At 54.8% G+C, this 24,123-nt stretch overlaps 1 protein-coding gene across 9 annotated transcripts in view; it reads left to right on the top strand.

Moving 5' to 3' along the window:
* EYA2 (EYA transcriptional coactivator and phosphatase 2) overlaps positions 1 to 24,123 on the top strand; it is a 210,869-nt gene that overhangs the window by 135,415 nt on the left and 51,331 nt on the right. For all 9 annotated transcript variants that reach the window (XM_089307904.1, XM_089307902.1, XM_017350738.4 and 6 more), the window contains exons 6-9: positions 2,283 to 2,350; positions 4,362 to 4,539; positions 14,457 to 14,599; positions 21,006 to 21,089. In XM_089307904.1, the coding sequence (XP_089164030.1) occupies positions 2,283 to 2,350; positions 4,362 to 4,539; positions 14,457 to 14,599; positions 21,006 to 21,089 (473 nt within the window). The remainder of the gene's footprint in view (positions 1 to 2,282; positions 2,351 to 4,361; positions 4,540 to 14,456; positions 14,600 to 21,005; positions 21,090 to 24,123) is intronic.

Genomic DNA, 24,123 nt, shown 5'->3' with positions numbered 1-24,123 from the left:
TGCCCTACTGGATCCTGGCGATAAATACACAGTTACTTACTCTGAGAGTTGTTGAAGTGGGGGGCAGGCAGCGCTGTAGCGCAGGGGGTTAAGCCATGATCTGCGGTGCCAGCATACGTGAACACCAGTTCAAATCCCAGCTGCTCCACTTCTGATCCCGCTCCCTGCTAACGTGCCTAGGAAAGGAGTAGAAGATGGCCCAAGTGCCTGGGCCCCTGCACCCACAAGGGAGACCCGGATGAAGCTCCTGGCTTTGGCCTGGCCCAGCTCTGGCCGTTGTGGCCATTTGGGGCGTGGACCAGCAGATGGAAGACCTCTCTCTTGTCTCTCTGCCCCTGCCTCTCCTTCTCTGTAACTCTGCCTTTCAAATAAATCATTTTTTAAAGAAGCAGCAGGGCCAGTACTGAGGTGCAGCAGTTATGCCGCTGCTTGGGGTGCCCACATCTCCTGTGGGTGCCTCTGCTTCCCATCCAGCCTCCTGCTATGCCTGCTCTGGGAGGCAGCAGTTATGGCTCAAGCACTTGGATCCCTGCCACCCACGTGGGACACCCGGATGGGGCTCCAGGCTCCAGGCTTCAACCCTGACTATTGTGGGCATTTGAAGAGAACCTAGTAGATGAAGGATCTCTCTCTATATATAATGTATTTCCTTCTCCTCCTCCTCCTCCTCCTCCTCCTCCTCCTTCTCTCTCTCTCTCTCTTTCTCTCTCTCTCTCTCTCTCTCATGCTCTGCCTTTCAAATAAATTGGATAGATATAGATTGACAGATGATAGATGGGTGGTAGACCAATGATGAGTAGTTATGATAGATATCTAAGTAATTGAAAGATGATGGATAGATCAGTGATGAATACAAAGCGCCTAGAGTTTGTGTCTGGAGACCACAGGCCTGGCTCGGCTGTCTGGTCCCATCCCAGCTGCTGCCGTGAACAACGTGCGAGGCCTTGGGCGGTTACGTCACACTTCTGTGCTTCACCCTGGCCTCGCAGAGCTCAGAACGGTGCCTGATTCCCACGAGGCCTCTGCGGCTGCTGCGCCCACCCTCTTCTCGCTCTGGGCCCCTGCACTGTTGCGTCTGTTTCTCCAGCCTGCCCAGCCAGCCCCCGCCTCACAGGGTGTGCCGTCAGAGTTTGCAAAGACTCTGCCTGAGGGCTGCTCCTGGCCTAGCCTGTCTCAGCCCAGGATCATCTCAGAGAGGCCCTCCTTGCCCACCCTGTCTTCGGTGACGCCATTCACCTATCCATTAGGGAGTCGTTCACCAAGCAGCATCTGCTGGTAGTGCCAGGAGCATTCCCCCGATCCCTACCCCACGTTATAGCCAGGTCGACTGCAGCTCGGAGCGGTGCGGTCACTCCATTCATTTGCTCAAAGCCCCGTTGCCACCACACCCATGGGGGGGGGGGGGCTACTATAAATGCAAAATAATAATAAAGTAATCGTTGACAGGGATGCGGGGGAATTGAAACCCTCGTGCACGGTTGGTAGGAATGCGAGCTGGGCCACCCTCTGGAAAGTGCCAGAAACTCAGCCACCATAGGACCCAGCAGTTGCCGTCCCGGGTGTGCCCCCACGGAACCTAAAGCAGCTCCCAGAGAGAGGTGTGTGCCCTCGTCCCTAGCCACTTTATTCACAAGAGCCAACAGGTGGAAACCACCCACGTGTCCGTAGAGCAAGGAGTGAATGAAGTCCATTCATGTAATGGAACGGTATTACTCGGCCTTAAAAAGGGAAGGAATTCTGACAGCTGCCTCGGCACGGGTGAGCCGTGAGGACGCTGTGCTAACGTGAGAGGAGCCGGTCCCTGACAGGTCGAGAGCAGGAGCGGCAGCTGCCAGGGCTGGGCACAGGGAGGAGCGAGGAATCAGTGTGTCCCAGTCTCCCAAGGTGCAGGTGGTTCTGGGATGGATGGAGGCGATGGTTGCCCCACAGTGTGAACACACTCAGTGCTGTACACGGTGAATGGTAAAGATGACAACTTCTTGTCAGGTGTATGTTACCAAAATGTTTCAAAAGCAAAGAATTTGTTTAAAAATGTAGTTTTCAGGGACCAGAATCTGTATTGTGTGCACCCTTTTGTTTGTTTTATATCAAATTTCCTTCAAAGAAGATGTTATTTCTTTTCCTCGTTTACAGAGGAAACGGATAAGAGAGATTTGGTAGCCAAAGCCAGGGGTTCAGTCCCAGCCTGGGAGACCCCAGAGACCCCGTTGTCACCACGTCCTTGTCCTCCGGCACCCGCTCTGATCGTCACCTCACCTGCACCCCTGTTCCTCTTTCCGCAGGCACGGCGGGCATCTATCAAGGCGCAAATGGACTGCCCAACGCGGCCGGATTCGGGAGTGTCCACCAGGTAGCCAGGCCCCTGCAACTGCCTTCCCAGCCCTCCCCTTGGGTGGCTCCCTTAAAGTAGGACACCCTGCGAGCCCAGGGCCGTGCACAACCCCCCCCCCCGAAACCCAGCCCCTTGTTCTCTGTGGGCGGAGTCTACGGGGGCCTGACTGCGGCCGGCCGCTGGAGAGAGCCGGTCTGCAGGCAGAGACACTGGCATTGTTAAATGTCCGAGATGGGGGCAGTCGATATTCAGTCTTGCCCTGAGCCCAGTTCAACCCATTGCTTGTTGAGTGCAGATGAACCAGCCCCTCACCAGATCACAAGCTCCAGGAGAGGCATGGGGGGGCATCCTGCTGACCTCTGCAGCCCGGCACGGAGCCCAGCACACAGCAGGGGCATGATCAATGCTTGTACCTTGAACAAAGTCGACCCTGTAGACATGAGTGCTGGCCACTGTTTGGATTCTCTTGGTTTCGCTTAGAGATTGAATTAAGAATGAACCTCTTGATCTGTGCACCTTTCCTGCAAGCCTAAAATGATTTTGGAACAAAAGGTGAACATGCTTTCAAGCTAGCCTTGTAGCAGATTAAGTCACCACTGTGACGCTGGCAGCTCATACGGGCACCAGTTCAAGTCCCGGCTGCTCCACTTCCAACCCAGCTCCCTGCTAATGCACCTGGGAGAGCAGCAGAGGACGGCCTGAGGGCCTCCTGCCACCCACGTGGGAGACCCAAATGAAGCTCCTGGCCACTGGCTTTGGCCTGGCCCAGCCCTGGCTGTTGGGGCCTTTTGGGGTTGAACTAGTAGATGAAAGATCAATCTCCCCCACCATGTATCTCCATAACTGCCTTTCAAATAAGTATTTTTTAGAAAGCTACTCAGATGAGTTTTAGGGGTATTTAACACTACTGAATGTCAGGAATGCATACTGTTTTCTTCAGTGTGCTGAAGAATGTAAATAATTTAAAACTTAGAAAATATGAAAACTTGTTCCCCATTTGTTCATTTCCAGTGTATTATACACATGGACGAAATATGTGTAAATCAGACCGTACTTTGTAAGGTCTGCTGCCTGCTCCACCCTCAGAACTTTCCAAAAACGCAGACTCCCAGGCAGTGCTGTCAGCTGAGCGGGGTGGAGCCCAGGGAGTGAAGCATGCTGGGAGTCCCTCACCAGTTCGGGAAGAGTGAGGCGGTGTCCCTGCAGAAGGGCTGCCAAGGCTGGTCGGTCTGGGCAAAGATGATTGGCATCTGTTGATTTGACCTCCATGACCCCTCATGGAACATTCTGGACTCCGTGGGTCCTCATGCTGTGCAGGTGCTGTGTTTGCACCTCTGTCCACCATGAACCTAAAATGTCACCCCCTCCACTGGGGTTATGTGGGTGTGGTCCTCATCCATTCATTGGCTCGTTAATTTAGCCAACATCTGTTGAGTGACCACATGTACCAGGCACTGGTCCAGGGGCTGAGCCACAGCAGGGACCAGGACAGAGGCTGTCATGGCAACACCCTGCCCCTCAGGGTCACCTGCTGACCTCCAGCTGCCGTATCTGCATCCCTGGGCCTGGAGTTTTCTTTGGAACCAGAGTGTAGGACAGGCAGGAAGTGCTAGCGAGTGAAAACCCTTTGGGGGCTGCTCTGAAAGCCTGGAGTTTGGTGTAGAAACCCCGGCTGCCTTGGCCCTGGGTTCTGGTGTAGAAACCCCAGTGCCCTTGGTAGAAACCCCGGCTCCCTTGGCCCTGGGCCGCAGCAGTTCTGAGATGGGCCTTTTCCACCGTCTCAGCCATGCCCGGGGGGATTCAGCTCCAGCCTCCTCTGCTCCAGCCGCTGCCCTTCCGCGCTTCCCTGCCTCGCTTCTCACCCCCTCCCGACCCACACCCGGGTCCTTGTCTCGGGATCTGCTCCTGGGAAGATGGAAGCAGAGATGGTGCCTGCCCTCGGGAGTTTGTGTTCCACTGGAGGAGAGGTGGGGGCAGGGGGGCCGCGGCCAACTGGGGCGCTCACGGCCGGGCTTGTCTTCCTCCCCAGGACTACCCTTCCTACCCAGGCTTCCCTCAGAGCCAGTACTCCCAGTATTACAGCTCGTCCTACAACCCTCCCTACGTCCCAGCCAGCGGCATCTGCCCCTCGCCCCTCTCCTCGTCCACCTACGTCCTCCAGGAGGCATCTCACAGCGTCGCCAGCCAGAGCTCCGAGTCCCTCGCGGGTGCGTACAATCACTGTCTCCCGGTCACCCATGGCCGTGGGCCCAGCTTGGACATGAAGGAGGGGTTGGGACACAGATTCTAAGTGTGATGAACTGGCTACCCACGGGCTCAGATGTGTGTGTGTGTGTGTGTGTGTGTGTGTGTGTAACTGCGACTGTGTTTGACAGTCAGAAAATTTTACCTGGCCGGCGCCGTGGCTCACTAGGCTAATCCTCCGCCTTGCAGCACCGGCACACCAGGTTCTAGTCCCGGTCGGGGCGCCGGATTCTGTCCCGGTTGCCCCTCTTCCAGGCCAGCTCTCTGCTGTGGCCAGGGAGTGCAGTGGAGGATGGCCCAAGTCCTTGGGCCCTGCACCCCATGGGAGACCAGGAGAAGTACCTGGCTCCTGCCATCGGATCAGCGTGGTGCGCCGACTGTAGCGCGCAGGCTGCGGCGGCCATTGGAGAGTGAACCAATGGCAAAAGGAAGACCTTTCTCTCTGTCTCTCTCTCTCACTGTCCACTCTGCCTGTCAAAAAGAAAATTTTACCTAAAAACTCTCATCCCTGGCTTCTCTTGAAAGATCTGGCCTCGCTAGCCGCATCCCCAAGGGACAGCAGGTGGTGGGAGCTAAGTGTGTCTGACCCACTGAGAAGGGACACTCCTGATTCCACAGCACCAGCGCATTACCTGCCTGACCCAGGTGATGCTGGCGTTGTGAGCCCTGCTCCAAAAGAGGAGGAAACCCGCTGTCTCCGCCCACCGTGGTGCGCCAAGCACGTGCATACCGTCCTCACTCACTGCTCATCTACGTACTTACTCACCCAGCGTGCGTGAAGCACCTACTGTTTTCCTGATGCTGCCTCGTTTGGGAAATTAAGTGCGGTGTAAACTTGATCTTTCAGAACACCATCAAGTCATCGTAGATCAGGAAGGCTAGAATCCTCACAGCAGAAGGCCCAGTACTACCCCCCCTTCTGCCAGACCTCCAGTGAAAATCGAATCAGTAACTTGCTGGTGATTGGCGGAGCTGGGATCTGGACCCAGGCCTAGGGGGCTCTGCAAACGGTGGCCCTGCCACTCCGGGGAATGTGTTCTCTGACACGCACTCGAGAAGGGAGGGCCAGAAGCTGCCGAGGGCTGGTTCTCTCTAAGAGGGGCTCGGATAGAGTGACTCGGGGACCTTGAAAGTTACAGAATCCTTAAAGAAGTCCTGAGCACGCTTACTTCTAATGGCAAAACAATTTTAGAAAACTCTTACATTACTTGGGACTCTGGCCTTGGCTTCAAAAGATGGGAAATCTGCCGGCGCTGCGGCTCAATAGGCTAATCCTCCGCCTGTGGCGCCGGCACCCCAGGTTCTAGTCCCGGTCAGGACGCCGGATTCTGTCCCGGTTGCCCCTCTTCCAGGCCAGCTCTCTGCTGTGGCCAGGGAGTGCAGTGGAGGATGGCCCAAGTGCTTGGGCCCTGCACCCCATGGGAGACCAGGAGAAGCACCTGGCTCCTGGCTTTGGATCAGCACAGCGCGCCAGCCATAGCGACCATTTGGGGGTGAACCAACAGAAGGAAGACCTTTCTCTCTGTCTCTCTCTCACTGTCTTACTCTGCCTGTCAAAAAAAAAAAAAAAAAAGATGGGAAATCTACACAAAGTATGCGAGAAAAACAAAGGGTGTGCGATAGATTTTTAGGCCAGGGGTTAGGATGATAACGTGGGGACTCAGTCTATCTTCTCTCTGGGTCTGTACTTCTTGGGTTTGCCAGCCGCTCAGGAGTTAGTCCTGCCTGCTAAGCTACCCCAGCAGAGAGAATTCTCTTCCTTAACAGTTCCTGCAGAAGTCCTGGGTAAAACTCCCACTGGGTCAGCAGAGCTGGGGCAGGGGCCCGTGGCAGGAGCTGGGGCCGGAGTCGGGCCTCACCCAAACCATGGGCTCTCGGAGTGAGGCAGCAACGGCTCCACAGCAGCCCAGAGCCCTGTCACCAGGAGGCGGAGGAGACACTGGGTGAGCAGGGACTGCCGATGTCCGCAGCCCAGCGTGAATCCCACCCCAAACTGCAAGCAGCACGTGGGTCCATGTTCCTGGACCCTCGGTGAGCACAGAAGTCAACGCTGCCTCCCCGTACCACCTGCTCCGCAGCCTGTAGCTTCCCCACGTGCGTTCCCAAATCTGCTACTGTGCACGTGGTCCCTCTGTTAGGATGGGGTTTGGACTTATCCCGCCAAATAACACAGCAGCAGTTAAAGTGTCCACGTGAAATTGAGTTTTGCTGTTTTGTCGTCTTCTCTGATTTTGCTGATGCTGCGGAAGCTAAGCTGGCGTGCTGGTGCGTGGACATCCATTAATAAATATCAGTTGGTTGATGGTTGCAAAAGGAACAGGCAAGACCTACCTCTCTTCTGCCTGGGTTCTTGGTGTATTCTTGATGTGAGCTCTTGCGTGCTCCAGCAGTTGGCGTGAGTTGGTTACTCTTGGGCTGAGCATTGATTTGGGTCATGTGACCTCCTCCGAGAACGTGGAGTGGACGCACAGTACCCATTCAACAGCTTCCAAATGGCTCTCTCTGTAGGACAAGAAGTCTAGCAAACTTCTCTTGGCCTCTTGCCTCTCCAACCTAATTTCAGCAAGTGAGTGAAACCAAGACTGATGAGAAGTTAGGGCAGGGCCGAAATATTAGCAGGAAATCTTGAAGGAGAGGCCACTGAGTAATCACAGGTGCACTTCTCAGGAACTTGGGGCAGCGGGAAGGTCAAGGCTCCTTGTGTCTCTTCGGAATTTTGCTTTATTGCTTCCCTCTGTTCTTCATCCCTCGGTCTACGGTTCGACAATAAGTGCTGAGATGGTTTTTACTGTGTGTCTAACAAGCTCGCGTAAAACCTGATGACGTAAATAGCTGTCAGCTGTAACCAAGGACTCTGGCCTCTAATCCCTGATGTCGGTTATACAGGGCCTGAAAGTGTGCACGTGGGTACATGCGTGTGTGCACATGCGTGTGTGCAAGATGCCTGTGCACACATGTGCACTCTTGTAATGTTTCCCATAAAAGCTCCACTTCTGAAATTACCCAGGCTGCCTTGAGAGCTGACTAAACCACAGAGGCTCAGGGTCTGTGTGTTTCTGACCCCACCCCCACTCACCATCGGCACCGCCTGGAGATGCCATCTTGATGCTGTCCGCACTGCGCCACCAAGCCCCCAGGCCCCACGCACGCTGCAGGTGCAGGGACACTTCTGTGAGTGCCTGCATCCACACCTGCTGACCAGGGCAAAGCCTGAACTCCTGGCTCTACTCAAAAGGGAAAACAAATCGTAGTGATTGCTGAAGGACGTCTTACATTTTTAAGTATAACACAAACCATCTAAGAAGAAGCTGAAGCCTTTAACTTCTTAGATCACCTCCCTCCATCAGTAGAAGAATGATTTTATTCTCTCAAGAAGAGACTTGAAGCTCTTTCCGTGCAGTGTGGCAACATGCAGCACAGTTAAAGTGTGTGTGTCCTTCAACCCAACTATTCTGCTTCTAAGGTTTTGTCTAAACTCCCACGTAGGAATAGACACGTGAGTAAAAACAGTACTTACTGTGACATCATCGTGGCAGAAGACTGGAAAGCCATTAACAGCAGCCACTGGCACGCAGTGCAGCTTTAGAGTAAGTCATGGGACAGGTGTTTAGCCTGGCGGGTTCCAGTGGTCACATCCCATGTCAGAGGACCCAGATTTGATTCCCAGTTCTGGCTCCTGACTCCAGCTTCCTGCTAAGGCAGATCCTGGGAGGCAATGCTGACTACTCAAGTGGCTGGGTTCCTGCCACCCCTGCGGGAGACCCAGATGGAGTCCTGGCTCCCTGCTGGCCATTGAGGGCATTTGGGGGGTGAACGGGAGGATGGAAGTATCCCTCCCTCCCTCCCTCCCTCTCTTTCTCTGTGTCTATCTTTCTCTTTATCTGCCTCTCCCTTTCTCTCTCTCTCTCTCTCTCATCTGTCTCTTTCTCTCTTTTTCCTCTTTGTCCATTTGTCTCTCTCAAAAATTAATTTAAAAAAAAAAACGAGGAAGGGTGATATATCTGGGCTAACATGGATTTCTTGTTGAGCTATTGTGGTGGGTGAGGAAACCCAGCAAGAAGAAAACTTGTGCGCAATGTGAGCCTGGGTTTTTCTAAGGTATAAGTGCAGGATAACACCCATCTTTGCGTTGGAAATGTCTAGAAGGATGCAAAAGTAACTATCCATAGTTGCGTTCTCTAGAACGGAAAACTGGGGTTCTGAAGTGAAAGGGAAAGACTGTATCAACCTTAGGACGCCCCCCCCCCAACAGCGCAAATGCCCGTTGCTTTCCAAGGGCACCTCGGACATTTGCCAGGGTAGACTCAAGTTCAGGGCCATAAAACAGTCTTCGTGTGTCTGAAAGGAGTCAGGGCATTCAAAGGGTGTTCCTGACAGCAGTAGAACTAAATCAGTATGAAAGAAAGATTTCTGGAAGTTTCTCCACTGTTAGGAAGCTAAATAACACACTTCTAAATAACCCATGGGTCACAGACAAAATCAAAGGGAAATTAAAAAGTACTTTGAACTGAATGAAAATAAAAACATAGCATATCAAAATTTATGGAATGCCATTAAAGCTGTACTTGCAGGGAGATTTATGGCCCTAAATGCCTGTGTGGGGAAAGGAGAAAGGTTACAAAGCAAAGACCCCATCTTCCACCTTCAACAAACTAGAAAAAGAAAGGCGAATTAAGCCCAAAGCAAGCAGAAGGGGAATAATTAAGATCAGAATGGCAATCACTAAATTCTGAAAACAGAAAAATAATAGCAAAAGATCCGTGAAACCAGAAGCTGGTTCTTGAAGTAGATCAATAAAATTGGTGAAATTCTAGACCCGCTGGTGGGTGTGAAAGAAAATGTAAATGACCAACAGTGAGGGAGGTGACAGTGCCGGGATCTCACAAGGGTGATAGCACCCCCCCCCGTGGGCCTCCTGCAGGGTGATAGTGCCCCCCACGGACCTCCTGCAGGGTGATAGCGCCCCCCACGGACCTCCTGCGGGGTGATAGCGCCCCCCATGGACCTCCTGCAGGGTGATAGCGCCCCCCATGGACCTCCTGCAAGGTGATAGCGCCCCCCCCATGGACCTCCTGCAGGGTGATAGCGCCCCCCCCACGGACCTCCTGCAGGGTGATAGCGCCCCCCCCCGTGGACCTCCTGCAAGGTGATAGCGCCCCCCCATGGACCTCCTGCAGGGTGATAGCCCCCCCCCACGGACCTCCTGCAGGGTGATAGCCCCCCCCCGTGGACCTCCTGCAGGGTGATAGCACCCCCCCGCGGACCTCCAGAGTGATAGCGCCCCCTCCCGCGGACCTCCTGCAGGGTGATAGCGCCCCCCCATGGACTTCCTGCAGGGTGATAGTGCCCCCCCGCAGACCTCCTGCAAGGTGATAGCGCCCCCCCCCATGGACCTCCTGCAGGGTGATAGCGCCCCCCCCATGGACCTCCTGCAGGGTGATAGCGCCCCCCACGGACCTCCTGTGGGGTGATAGCGCCCCCCCACAGACCTCCTGCAGGGTGATAGCGCCCCCCCCACAGACCTCCTGCAGGGTGATAGCGCCCCCCCCCATGGACCTCCTGCAGTGTGATAGGGCCCTCTCGTAAACTCCCTAAGGAAGACTGAACAACTCAGAAGAGACAGATTCCTTGTAGGTGAAGTACTACTGTCCCTCATGGAGAAGAGAGAGGTAACCTAATGGGCCTCCACGTCTTCCATAAATGGATTTTGTTATTAAAAATCTTCTCAAAGAAAATGCCACGCCAGGTGACTTCAGTGATCAATTCTACGGAACATTTGAGTAAGAAATACAAGTTCTACACAAGCTCATCGAGAACGTTGAAGAGGAGAGTGGCCATTGGCTTGGGGCTGCCTGCATCCTGAATCAGAGCACCTGGACTCGGGTCCCAGCTCCACTTCAGACCCCAGCTTCCTGCCAGCGCACACCCTGAGAGGCAGCAGGTGACCCAAGTACCCGGGTCCCCCCCACCCATGTAGGGGACCTGGGTTGAGTTTCGGGTTCCTGGCTTTGGCCTGGCCCAGCCCTGGTTGGTGAGGGTATTTGAGGAGTGAACCAGCAGGTGGACAGTCTCTCTCTGTCTACCTTTTAAGTACATGAAGTTTGTTTTGAAAATAAAATTAGGGAGGCAAACTTTTCAGCTGATTCTGTGAGACAAGAATTAAGTTCATGCCAAAACCAGGCAAAAACTGCAAGAAACTACAGATCGTCACAATGTCTAAGCAAGATATTAGCAAATCAAGTCCAAAATTATACTTTAAAAGGATACTACTTCTGTATATCATGACCAAGTGGCGTTTATACCAGAGCTGCAAGGTTTAATAATTTGAAAGTCAATTATAAGTATTTATACTAGCAAACTAGGGGAAAGATTGTCTCAATAAATGTGCAAAAAATTGACCATCACCTGTTCCAAAAACTCCAAACGCGGAGTGGAAGGTGGCAGATGTCTTTCTTCATCATGCCACGGGCACAAAGTTTGTGTCCCCACAACATCCCGTCACCATCTGGTCATCAAAGTGCAGCCCGGGAGAGCCAGGCGAGTGCTGCTAGTGACGAGGACACACTCAGGAGCTGATACCCAGGAGACCGCTCACGCATCTGCTCTGCTTCTGTCTAGCCCCCTGCAGACGAGTCCTGGGAGGCAGCAGAGGGGCTCAGGGACGTGGGGCCCTGCTACCCTCATGGGAGACCCAGATGGAGCTCTGGGTTCCTAGCTTCAGCCTGGCCCAGCCCTGGGCATCTGGAAAGTGAACCAGAGGATAGAAGATCCCTGTCGATCTGTGTGTCTCTCTCCCCCCTCCTTTTAAAGTAGATGAAAATAAATAAATAACCATGTTTTAAAACCAGTAATAAGAAAATGGCCAGCTCCATAAAGAAATAAGCAAAATGAGCAGGAATTTAGCAAGGAAGGTATAGGGGTGGCAAAATAGCACATGAGTGAGATGCAGAATCTCTAGACTGCATTCTCATTAGAGAAATGGCGGTTAAACCCACCGCTAGCCACCACCGCATACCTTCTAGAATGGCTTGAATCACAAAGCCTGGCCATCCCCAGGCAGGCACAGAGGTGGAGCAGCTGGAGGCGGGGCTGAGAGACAGGTCAGCCACTTGGAAGAGCGATCCAGCCATTTCCCAAAAGGTGGCTTCCCACATGACTCAGCGGTCACACTCATTGAAAAGGAGAATTTACGTCCATGGCAAGACTGGTGTGCAAACGCTCCAGGTGGCGCCATCTGTACCTGCAGTCAACTCAGAAGAGCGGCACAGGGGCTGATGGTCTGTGCCCTCGGAAGAGCCGCACAGGGGCTGGTGGTCTGTGTCCTCGGAAGAGCCGCACAGGGGCTGGTGGTCTGTGCCCTCGGAAGAGTGGCTCTCAGCCCTGCAGAGGACCAAACCTCAGAACATCACACTGACCGGAAGAAGCCTAACGGAGCTCCAGGAAACGCACGCTGGTCTGCGACAAGGGGAGCTGATCTGGGTGCCTGGGAGGGAAACGGGAGGAAAGGATCCCAAGAAACTCTTGCGGTCGTGGGATTTGCCCGTGACATGGACCGTGATTTGGGTTTCATAGAACACGCGGGTGTCAAAACTGAAACTGGGCCCAGTAAACCCATGTGATCTATGTCAATGACACCTCAATAAAGCTGTGAAATAAGTAAACCCATTAAAAGGGAGGAGAAGCAAGCGTAAAAGGACTCCAAAAAGTGTTTCCAGAAATCACTGAGTCCCATGAGCCTCTATCTGTGACCTTGAACTTGAATTTCATTTCTCAAAAATGTGTGAAGTTGGGTAAAGGGCTGCCTGTGGTTGGGTGCTTGGTTGGTTGGTTGGTTGTTTTGGTTTTTTTTTTTTTAAAGATTTATTTTCATTACTTGAAAGAGTTACACAGAGAGAGAAGGAGAGGCAGAGAGAGAGAGGTCTTCCATCCGTTCACTCTCCAGATGGCCACATCAGCTGGAGCTGTGCTGTTCCGAAGCCTGGAGCCATGGGCTTCTTCCTGGTCTCCCATGTGGGTACAGGGGCCCAAGAACTTGGGCCACCTTCTACTGCTTTCCCAGGCCATAGCAGAGAGCTGGATTGGAAGTAGAGCAGCCGGGGCTTGAACTGGCACCCATACGGGATGCCGGCACTGCAGGCGGTGGCTTTACCGGCTACGCCACAGCACCAGCCCTTGGTTGATTTTTTGAATTCCTGCTTCCTTAGCTTCTCGCAGCCGTATTTTAGACATCTGTTAGGTAACTGGCATTTCTCTCTGTTTTTCATATTTGCCTGGGTGTTCACAGGGGCAACAAGTGTTTTTCTCAGCCCCAGTGGCTTTCAGTGACCAAGTGAATCAAGATAAACCGTATTTACGTTGCTCTGCGGCACTGGTGGACCGAGCAGAAATCCTTTCTCCAGAAGAAAGTCTCTACGAGTTCCGTGTCTGGGAACCTCCGCAAACGCTGGGGAGCTGGAGAGCGCCCAGCCTGCCTGGCAGCCCAGTCACGTCTTTGCTTATTACGGCCTGAGTCTGCTAAGGAGTTTTATAAATATTAAATAAACAAGATTTGAGTCCCCTGGGCTTTGGCGGGAAATGGCCCTTCCAGAATAGACAAAAACGAGGCCATCGCCAAGTATTCTTACACAAAGGCATTTCCCCTTGATGATCCAAGAACTGGAGATCACGGACGGTGAGACGGCGTCCGCGGGGTGCGTGTGGGAGCGAAGTCAAGCGGCTGAAAAGCAAGCGCGGTGGGCAGCCCTCCGAGGTTCCACACCGGCTTACAGCCCTGGCCCTCTCTGGTGGCAAGGACAGGCCCAGATGTTGCCACAGATTTGCGGGGCATAAGAGCGAGTATAGGCACCTGGCAGAGTGCGCGTTCCCTGGATAACTCAGTAGATGATAAAGTCTGGGAAGAGCCCGTGAGTGCAAACCTAGGGCCTTACCAGTCACGGCCCAGCTCCAGTGCTGCCAGAGGACCTGCGTCCCGGACAGGCTGCTCCGCTCGGTTGGGGCTGATTGACAGTTGCCCGAGGGTGGGCACATGGCCGCCACAGCCAAGAGCCTGAGCGTGGTCAGAATCAGCGGGTGCACCCTCCTGCAAAGCATAAACAACTCTTCTCCTGGACAGTGGTGCAGCCCTGTAGGGAGAGGAACACGGGGTCCTCTCCCCACACACCCCTCCTCCACCTCTACATGTCAGGGGGTCTCTTTCAGCCCAGAGACTTTGATGCCCAGCTGCATAGGAATACGAGGGGGCTTCCAAAACGTGGGGGGGGGGGGAATGGAATAAAAGATGAATTTATTTTGGTGCAAAAAAGTTGGAAATCCGTGTGTGGTGTCTTCTTCATACGCACGTTCTGTCAACTTTTTGGAGACCCCTGATGAGTGGTTTCTTCCATCTGTTAATCTAGAAATACAAAGCTATGCCCCCTGTCACTGTAGCCCCTCTCGCTAAGGCCCTCTGCTCCGGTGTCCCCGCCCCCTGAAGCCCTCCCTGGCCAGTGCCATTTGGAGTAGTGGTCTCAGCACCCCATGCTCCCCACCCTGGCTTCCTGGCTCTGTGCAACGCAGACTTCCACCAGACACAGTGTGCACACCTGTTTCTTTGATGTCTCTCCTCTCACTAGAATTTAAATGCCGTGAGAATCAGGCCACACCCCCCAGCACCTGGAGCAGTGCCTGCTCCACAAGTACTTGTTTGCTGGATGAAAGATATTGGCACGAATGGGTCACTTAAGCAACTTTCAGGAGTGGTCTTGATTCAGTGTGACTGTGGCCTTGGCCTTGGCCTTGGGTGCTACTTCATGTCAGAGTGAGATGGCGCTGGTGTGATGCCACCCTGGAGAAGACGCCAGCAAAGCTGCTGATCTGCCCCCCATTGCCTCCCGTACCCCAGGTGAATACAACACACACGACGGACCTTCCACGCCAGCCAAAGAAGGAGACACAGACAGGCCGCATCGGGCCTCCGACGGGAAGCTCCGGGGCCGGTCCAAGAGGGGCAGCGACCCCTCCCCAGCGGGGGACAGCGAGATAGAGGTAAGCCAGTGGACGTCAGTGGTGCACAAGGCCCAAACAGGCTGGCGGGGGCCAAGCTGCCTCCGAGCACAAGGGGACGTGGCGCCTTGCGTTGGCCAGTCACAGGGCCGGAGACGGGGGAGGGGCGGAGCTGCGGGGCGAGCACGGCTGCCTGACCGGGTGGAGAAGGCTGACCCTGGGGGTGCAGAGCAGAGGTTCTTGGGCTGGAGGGGAGTCAGAGGCACCTGCTGGGGTGGGGGCACATCCACTGCTGCCTCCCCCACCCCGGGCTCCCCAGGAGACAGGCAGGGCCTGAGACTGTGCATCTCCAAACGTCCTGTGTGATGTTGAGGCTCTGGGCCTGGGCCTGCACTCCAAGGGCCTCGGGTAAAGAAGGCAGCAGGCAGGGGCCTTCAGTGGGGTTCGGGTGGTCCCTAGCCCTGGCGATGTCAGAACCATGACTGCTTTGTAAAATACAGATACCAGGCCCCATCCCAGACCATGCAGAGACACTTTGGGAGGGCTGGGGATAGTTTATTTTTATAAGATTAATTAATTTATTTGAAAGAGAAGCTGGAAGAGAGAAAGATCTTCCATCCGCTGGTTCACTGCCCAAATGGCCGCAGGACCCAGGTCTGAGCCAGGAACTCCATCATCCGGGTCTCCCACATGGGGCCAAGGACCTTAATCCTTGGACCATCACCCACTGCTTTCCCGTGTGCATCAGCAGGGAGCTGGACCTGAAGCCAGGCCTCAAACCGCTCTGATACAGGATGCGGTGTCCCACACAGCAGCCTAACCTGCGCCTCAGCGCTGGCCCCTTGTTGGTTTGGTTGTTTGGTTTCTGTTTGTTCTATTTGGGGGTTTTGCGGCTTGTGTTTGGGTTTCTGTGCTGGGGACAGTTCTACACGGTCCCTTGCTGACTGCCGTATGGCTGAGATGGTTACCCACCTGCGGGCTGGCTCCAGTGCGTGTGCGGCTTCTGTGATGCCGAGTGACTTGGACAATGCTTGCCAGCCTGGGCTGCACGCTAGCACCACGTTGTGGGGGCCGGCACCGTGGCTCACTTGGTTAATCCTCCGCCTGCGGCACCGGCATCCCATGTGGGTGCCAGGTTCTAGTCCTGGTTGCTCCTCTTCCAGTCCAGCTCTCTGCTGTGGCCTGGGAGGGCAGTGGGGGATGGCCCAGGTACTTGGGGCCTGCACCCGCATGGGAGACCAGGAGGAAGGACCTGGCTCCTAGCTCCTGGCTTCGGATTGGCGCAGGCGCCGGCCGTAGCGGCCATTTAGGGGGTGAACCAATGGAAGGAAGACCTTTCTCTCATCTCTCTCTCACTGTCTATAACTCTACCTATCAAATAATAATTAAAAAAAAAAAAGAACCACGTGGGGAGCCTGGCGACGCCTTCATTCTCCAGCGGCACCCCAGGCTGATTCAGCAGGACCCCAGCATCAGCGTTAGTGACCCTCCCCAGAGGATTCCAGGCTGAGAACCACTGGTCTAGGGATGCACCAATCTTTATTCTAACAAAGCAAGTGTAGGATGATTGGTCAGACACTGAAATTCACCCTCCCCCCCCCCGCCAGAGAAAAAAGAGCATATGGGGGGTGGGGCATATAATGATACCATGGCAACATGGATGCCAAAATGATAAATAGGTGGAAGTGACTGTGACCTTTCAAGGAGAAATGGGCAGCTTCCCGCATGTGTTGAGTGGGCTGCAGGTGTGTGGGCAGAACAGCAAAGCCTGGGTCAGTACTGGGCAGTGTCCATGCATCGTTGTCTCGCCCCCGTTTGTACGTAATTCTGTACACTTTATCCAGCAGCCAAAAGCTCGGTCAGACACTCAGATACGTAAGAAGTGTCATCTTCATCGTTTCCTTAAAAATCAATGTCGTTTTAACTCTGAATGCGCACCCTCCCAGGGATTAAGGAAATTCTCACCGTCGGGGCCCTTCTGCCACAGTTGTGTGAGAGGCAGAGGTTCAAGCGGTCTCAAAACAGAAGGGCCTCTCGGGTCCGGTGTGGCTCGGTTGCTGCTCCCTCCCCAGTATTAAAGCCTCCAGCGCTCAAAGTGCAGCCGCTCTTGAGAGCTTCCGTGGCAGACACTGGGCACGGGGATCCTCGCGGAGCCCAAGAACCCTCAAGTCTTAGCCGCAGTCCTTTGGTCGCAAACAGCGGACCGCAGTGCTGGTTACGTAAGCAACAAGGAGCCTGCTGGGAGAGGACATGGCCAGGAAACGACAGAACCGAGTTGAGAGAGAAAGAGACGGAGGCAGTGCTGCGAGGTGCCAGCCCCGGCTGGAGGGAGAACCATCTGTGATGCCAGCGCCATCTCGCCCAACATCGCACTCCAGGGAGACAGCATCCCGTGGGCCTGGCTTGAGTCTTCTGCCTGCCCCTTGGTTGACACTTCCACCGAGACTGCACACAGCCAGGAAGGAAAATCAGGATGCTCTTAGAAGACGGGGGTGGATGCTAGGGCATCCAGACAGTGGCCGTCCGGGGCATTGGTACCCAGTACCTGCTAATACGGCTACAGCAGCCGCTTGTAGCCGGAGTCTCAGCCGATCGTCTGTGGGGACCCTGCACGTGGTCACCCTCCTGAGGAATGCCGGCAGCCTGACCCTAGGCACCTGCCGCAGACCAGGTATTGCCCCTGCCCAGGGACCATCCTCACTCCATGGGAGTCTGTTCTCGCTTTCCCCTCATCCTGAGAGAGAAGGTGCACAATCCCTTCAGTGGGCTCAGGCCGTTGCAGAAGGCTAGGACAAAGTTAGCTGGCTCCTTGCTGATGTCCTGGGAAAAGCAGCGGAGGATGGCCCGGCTGTTTGGGCCCCTGCCACCCATGTGGGAGACCCGGATGAAACTCCTGACTCCTGGCTTTGGCCTGGCCCAGCCCTGGCTGTTGAGGTCATCTGGGGAGTGAACCAACAGACGGAAGATCTGTCTCTCTGTCTCTCTGTCTCTCCCTCCCTCCCTCCCTCCCTCCCTCCCTCTCTGTAACTCTGACTTTCAGATAAATAAATAAATCTTCAACAAAAAGTCCCCCACTCTCCAGAAAGTTGCCCAGCCGCCTGCTGTGGCTTCTGCTCTTGGCAGCACTGAGAGTGAAGAGACGTTTTTCCATTAAGCCGAGAAGGAGGAGGGGAGAGTTGTGGCATGGAAGCCAGGGATTAGAGGGTGATATTTTCTGGAAACATCTGCTTCTCCATTGCAGAGCAAGGACCACTGGGCAAGAACAGTGGGAGAGGTGTGAGTCGTGTTTCACTCCTTGCTTAATGTCAGCAGGCGGCCCTGCCTGGGTCACACCTCTTAAGTCTTCGGCAGTTGCGCAAATGACCGAAGCCCAGGGGAGAGGAATTATGTCAGAGTGGAAAGGAGGGAAACTCTGAGCGTCTATTAGTTAGAACCCTCAGCTGCAGGTGCCAGAGACCAGCGTGCACTCACTTAAGTGGAAAAGCAGAATTGACTTTAAGGGTGTGGAGACTCTCAGAGCCCTAGGGCAGGCACCCAGTGGGATACCTCGGGATTCTGAAATCTTCCAGGAGTCAGAGGTGGTGAGGCTGCTGAAGCCCCCAACGGCAATGCCTTTGCACTTGTCCCCGTGTGCTGGTGACCGGGCACAGTGCTCCTGCAGGCCCTCCGCACCCGACCGCACTGCGCCCACGCGCGCCCTGGTCCTGATCTGTGTTGGGTTCTCTTTCTGACCGTGACCTCTTCCTTTGCTCTCCGTGGCCTTGTTCTTGCTTACGCGTCTCAGGGTCCACGGGCCACCAGCAGTTCCCCAGGGACGGTGACTTTCATGGAAGGTTCCTGGGAAAGACCCCTGACCCCCTGTGGCTAGGAACCCATCCTGGCCCAGACCATGGTGGCCTAGGAATCGGGGCCGCCCACAGCACGGCCACCAGGAACTCGCCCACTGAGAATCCTGGGCAAGCAACAGGCTGTAAGATATGTGGAGAGGATCAGACCCTCTTCCTCAGAGGACACGAGTGGGTGCTTAACAGAGCCTATACTAAGTTCAGAAATATTTGCTTATTAATAAAAAAAAATTCTATTCCTGAAATTTCTGAGTCCAACCCAGTTAGTTAAATAAGTCCCAAGAAGTTAGGACTTGGGATATCCTAACCTCAGAAGGCTTCCCCCAATGCTAGTTTTCAAATTGTTTTTGCATCCAAATAAACGTATCTTCTAATTCCAATTTTCCATGAACTTCTTGAAGTACCTTCGTGTATCCCATACCAAAACCTAGAGCATCCTACACAGAAGTACAGCCGGGCCCAAAAGTCCTGAGACAATACCCAGCCTTATTGATTGCTGCGAGCTTCCCCCCTGGGACTTGCGCGCCCTCACATCTGGGGCACCTCTCACTTCTGCAAACAGAGGCTGTTGCCTGTGGCCATGGAGCCACCGTCCTCAGAGCGTTTTAGGAGGTGGCCCTTTGGTGAGGGCAGAATAGGTGGGAGCATTAACCTCGCTCCCCGACACCAGTTACAGAGGTGTTCCAGTCTTTTGTTCTTTTTTTTTTTTTTTTTCTGACAGGTAGAGTGGACAGTGAGAGAGAAATAGAGAGAAAGGTCTTCCTTTTCCATTGGTTCACCCCCCAGTGGCCACTGCAGCTGGCGCGCTGCGGCCGGCGCGCTGCACTGATCTGAAGCCAGGAGCAGGTGCTTCTCCTGGTCTCCCATGGGGTGCAGGGCCCAAGCACCTGGGCCATCCTCCACTGCACTCCCGGGCCACAGCAGAGAGCTGGCCTGGAAGAGGGGCAACCGGGACAGAATCCGGCACCCCGACTGGGAATAGAACCCGGTGTGCCGGCGCCGCAGGCGGAGGATTAGCCTAGTGAGCCGCGGCGCCGGCCTGGTCTTTTGTTCTTTAAAATAGCACTCATCAGAAAGAGTATGAGAAGTAAAGGTGAAGCCTGATAAGTAAGGTGACTGAGAAACAACCTAAGTTATGAGAGACGGGCTGGAAGAATCCCGGTTGATTTTCTACAAAGATGCCAGGAGACCGAGCGTCCCGATAGGGAGAAGCAGGAGCTGCGGCAGGAACACTCAGAGGAAAGCTAAGACGACGGCAGGATCGGAACTGGAGGAGTGGAAGAGGAAGCGTGAGCCGTCTGCTAGAACACAGGTCACAGGACAGTCCCAGAATTGGTGTCTGAGAGGAGAAGCAGGAGAGTCCACTTCACTGGACGACTGGGAATTCCAGAAAGAGGAAGCAGTGGAAAATAGGGCAGGAGTGTCTTTAAGAAAGAAGAAGAAAAACCTTCCAGGGCTGTAAAAACATGCATGTCATTGGGCTAAACATGCCCTAAACATGCTGAACAGCTTGAGTTTAAAGAAAACGACACCTTCATGTGGCCTCGTGAAATTTCAGGACAGGGCCAGTGTCAGGTGCAGTGGGGTACGCCGTCACCTGTGACTGCAGCATCCCATATGAGTGCCACTTTGAGTCCCGGCTGCTCCACTCCCATTCTGGCTCCCTGCTAACGTGCCTGGGGAGGCAGCAGAAGACGGCCCGAGTGCTTGGGCCCCTGCACTCACCTGGGAGACACAGAGGGCGCTCTGCTCTCCTGGCTGTGGCTTGGCCCTTGTGGCCATTCGGGTAGTGAAGCAGCAAATGAAAGATGCCTTTTGCATATTTTCTCTCTCTCTCTCTCTCTCTCTCTCTCATTCATAATAATTAATAAATTAAATCCTTAAGCATCAGCATTTAGACAGAGAACAGAAAATGGGATTCTGGTGATAACGTGCCAGCCATTTCACCCACACTGTCAGTACAGCAGTCGGTCTGACCCGATGGCTGTTGGAGAGCAAAGGGAGCAGAGGACAGGGGGGGCTGCCAGTATCCGTGTCTGCTGCATTGGGGTCACCATCAGCCCGAAGCTGAGGGAACTGGACATCGGGGGAGATGTGAGGTCCCAGAGAAACGGAGAGACGACCACGAGTCAAACCCTCACCTGGAGGCAGCGCGCTTGCAAGGGTCTCATTGAACTTGTAAAGGGATACGTACGCCACTCAGAATCACGGAGGCAATCAGCAGGCTCACCGAGAGCAGACATGATTAGGAATAGTTGGCCCTGTGGTGCGCGGTGGATTAAAATGGCAGTACTGCACGGTGTCCAATGAGTTATTTGATTTTTATTGTTGTTTTTGGACAGAACTCCTTTTCTGAGCTTTTTTTTGCGGAAGGCAAGATCGGGCTTCTTGGTTCTGGCATCTGTGGGGTTGATGGGAGCCCAAAATCTATCCATCAGAACACACGGCGCACATCTGGTCGGGGGAGTCGCCCGGCATCACTGAGCCGGTTTATAACTGAATCTTGTTCAAGGCTTCTTTTCCGCCCAGGGAGTTAATTTCTGCAGACGTTAAGTCAGATGCAAGCGAGTCCATTGGTCTGTTCTCTTCCTCTTTCATCACAGCGTGTGTTCGTGTGGGACTTGGATGAGACAATAATTATTTTTCACTCCTTACTCACGGGGACTTTTGCATCCAGATACGGGAAGGTAAGAATCCACTTTGTCTTCTTTTTTTTTTTTTTTTTTTTTTCCAAACCTGACTCTGTCCAGCCAGTTGGTCCTGGGAATTATGGGAGCTGCTTTGTGAGGCCGCTTCTCCAACAAAAGCTGCCCCGTTAGGTCAGCCTGGGTTTGCAAAACTGGAATTTTCCTCTGACATGTGAAAATTTAATTAGCGATCGTCTCCCACGCCTTTTATTCCAACACGCCGTGCGATCAGCATTTCCTTGGTCGGCTACAAGCTCGCGGCCTTAGCTGGTTTCTGCCTCAAAGGGCTAGGACCCACGATGGCCAGCAACAGTAATCCCAGCTGGACACCGGGGGGGGGGGGGGACGTACTTTTCCTCCCTGGTGGTTAGCTTAGCACCTCGCCTCCGCCGAACGAATTCCATTTTCCTTCCCTTTCTCTGAGGCGAGGGGGAGGCACTGTCAGCTCCGGCACGCACCCCAGCGACAGCTTTGCAAACGTATCTCGGGGCAAACTGTATCGGGGAAGCAGCCAGGTGGAATTCTGGGCAAATGCTCCGGGCGGTGACGAAGGCAGCTGCTGAAGCCCAGCGTTCACCCCTCGAGATTCTCAACAGACCACAGTGGGCGCCCCTCCCCGCATCTGCTGTCTCTGGAGCGGACACGCGGGGGGGGGGGGGGCGGTGCTTAAGAGGACTGTCACTTGTCACCTCCTGGAAGGTGAGTGACCTCTGGGGCAGCTGCTTCCACGCCCCGGTAGGAACCTTGAGACTCGCCAGCGCCTGGAAAGTGTTTCTGTTTCTGTTTAGAGACCAGGACTACGATTTGACACCGCCTCATGGCTTTCCCAGCTGCGCGTGGTTTTTATGGGGGCTGTAACAAGCTGGGTGTGTAATTAGCGAGATGGATTTATCGTCTGCCGCTCTGCTGTAAAGAATATAAAGGTGGTGTTGGGGGTGCAGAAACCTGCTGCCGCACCGGAATGCGTTACCACATCCAGCAGCACCCGCGTGTGGTTCGGGGCTGTCCGCTTAGGGAAAGGGGGCAGAGCCGGGAGCCACTGGGAACACCGCTGGGCAACCCCAGGGGGCCTCGGTGCATCGCCCACCCACCACCCTGCTCTGGTCACTTCCCTGAGACATGCGGACACAGCGCTCTCTGAAGTCCCCTCGCTCTGCGGGGTCGTGCAGTGCCTGTTGGCTTTGGGGCATGATTTTTTAAAAATATGTATCTCCTTATGTGAGAGGCAGTCACAAATAGAAAGAGGGAGAGACGGAGAGAGGTCTCCCATCCACGGGTTCACTCCCCAAATGACCGAAATGGCTGGAGCTGAGCCGATCAGGAGCCGGGAGCTTCTTCCAGGTCTCCCACACAGGTTCAGAGGCCCAAGGGCTTGGGCCATCTTCTATTGCTCTCCCAGGCCATAGCAGAGAGCTGGATCGGAAATGGAACAGCCGGGACTCGAACCAGGGCCCATGTGGGATGCCAGTACTGCAGGCGGGGGCTTTACTCTCTCCGTATCAGCACTGGCCCCGGGACATGATCTTTGCGTCTGTGTCCCACCGCCACTCCTGAAACCAAACCAGTCTTTCCCAACACAGGAACAAGGCCCAGAGCGTGTCCCTGGGCCCCCGTGCCCCAGCCCATGTCATCCCGAGTCGCAGCCACCTCTGTCCAGCCGCACTCCTCATCACTGCCACCTTCGCCTCTGACTTGGCCTCCTGTCCGCTCACCGCACTTCCGCTGTCCCAGGCAGGGTCATGCTGAACACAAGCTTGGCCGTGTCACCCCCACGCTGAGCAGTCGTCCACAGCTTCCCCAGGGAGACCCTACCCCGCCTCAGGGGCCCTTCCTGGGCAGCTCCTGCCCCCTCGCCAGTCTCCCCCTCCCTTCCCCAGTGGTTTTCTGACCTCCTGTCTGCCGTGTTCTCCCCCGTTCTGCCTGCTTCTCCCAGAAGCAGGCCCTGACACAAGGACTGAGCACGGGAATCTGGGAGGCGATCCTGGGACACCCGGGTGCTGGGCGGAAAAGTGAAGAAGGAGGGAAGGAAGCCAGCCCAGGAGGCTGGACCATCCCACGGGGGCGGCCGGGGCACCCACAGCGACCCCTGCAGCCCGTAGAGGGCACAGCTCGGAGCTGACAGCTCTGGCGGGGGAGTGGGCGTGGGAATTTACCCACAAATCCCCTTCCTTCCATCGTGGGTAGGAGGCTTCTCCAGGGCTGGAACGTCCCTGAGCCTCAGGCCCCAAGAAAGCCTCGGGCTAGGGAACCATGGGCGCTCCCCATCGAGGGGCTCCGCACGTGCGGGCATGGTGCCAGCTGAGGGAGTCTGGGGAAAGGCCTTTGCCTAGATCCAGAATATTCTAGAACATTCTTTCACTGGCTTCAGCCCTACTTATCTTTCAGTTCTTGTTTAGTAGTTAGTTGAAAGGCAGAAGCAGAGAGACAGGCAGATCTTCCAGGCACAGATTCACTCCCCAAATGCCCACAACACCCAGAGCCAGGCCAGGCCGAAGCCAGACGCCAGACTCCACCCTGGGTCTCCGCATGGGTACAGGGACTCAGCCACTCGAATCACCACTTGCCGCCTCCCATCATGCGTCTTGTAGGAAGCTGGAATCAGAGCTGGGACGACGCAGGCATCGCAGGTGCCAATGCCTGCCCCGGGCCCGAGTGCACACGTAGCTTCCACCCTAGTACCCAGACCACCACTGCCCTCCGTCTAAACAGTGTCCGTCCCTGTGAGTTCTTTTCATCTCCATCACAGCTGTTCACTTAGCATCCGCCTCCCCCGTAGGCCACACGCGTGAGCAGGACACGGGCCATGCGTGTGTCGTTTGAATCCCAACCACGCACGGTGCCTGGGACAGCCTTGCTCGTGGGAGAGCAGAGTCGGGACGAGCGGGAATGGGAAGCTGCAGGAGGACGGGGACCTCTCCCCACGCGTGTCCAGTGCTTTGTCCACAGTGCATAGAGCGGCGTCTCCTCAGTAGGTGGCCAGCAAACATTTGTTAAATGAAGGGAGGGAGGGAGGGAGGAAGGAAGGGAGGAAGGG

The sequence above is a fragment of the Oryctolagus cuniculus genome, chromosome 11 (assembly GCF_051225735.1).
Source record: "Oryctolagus cuniculus isolate XC-2025 breed Fujian yellow rabbit chromosome 11, ASM5122573v1, whole genome shotgun sequence".
NCBI classification, from domain to species: domain Eukaryota; kingdom Metazoa; phylum Chordata; class Mammalia; order Lagomorpha; family Leporidae; genus Oryctolagus; species Oryctolagus cuniculus.
The sequence above is the reverse complement of the archived record's forward strand: the minus strand, read 5'-3'. Positions and strand labels throughout refer to the sequence as shown.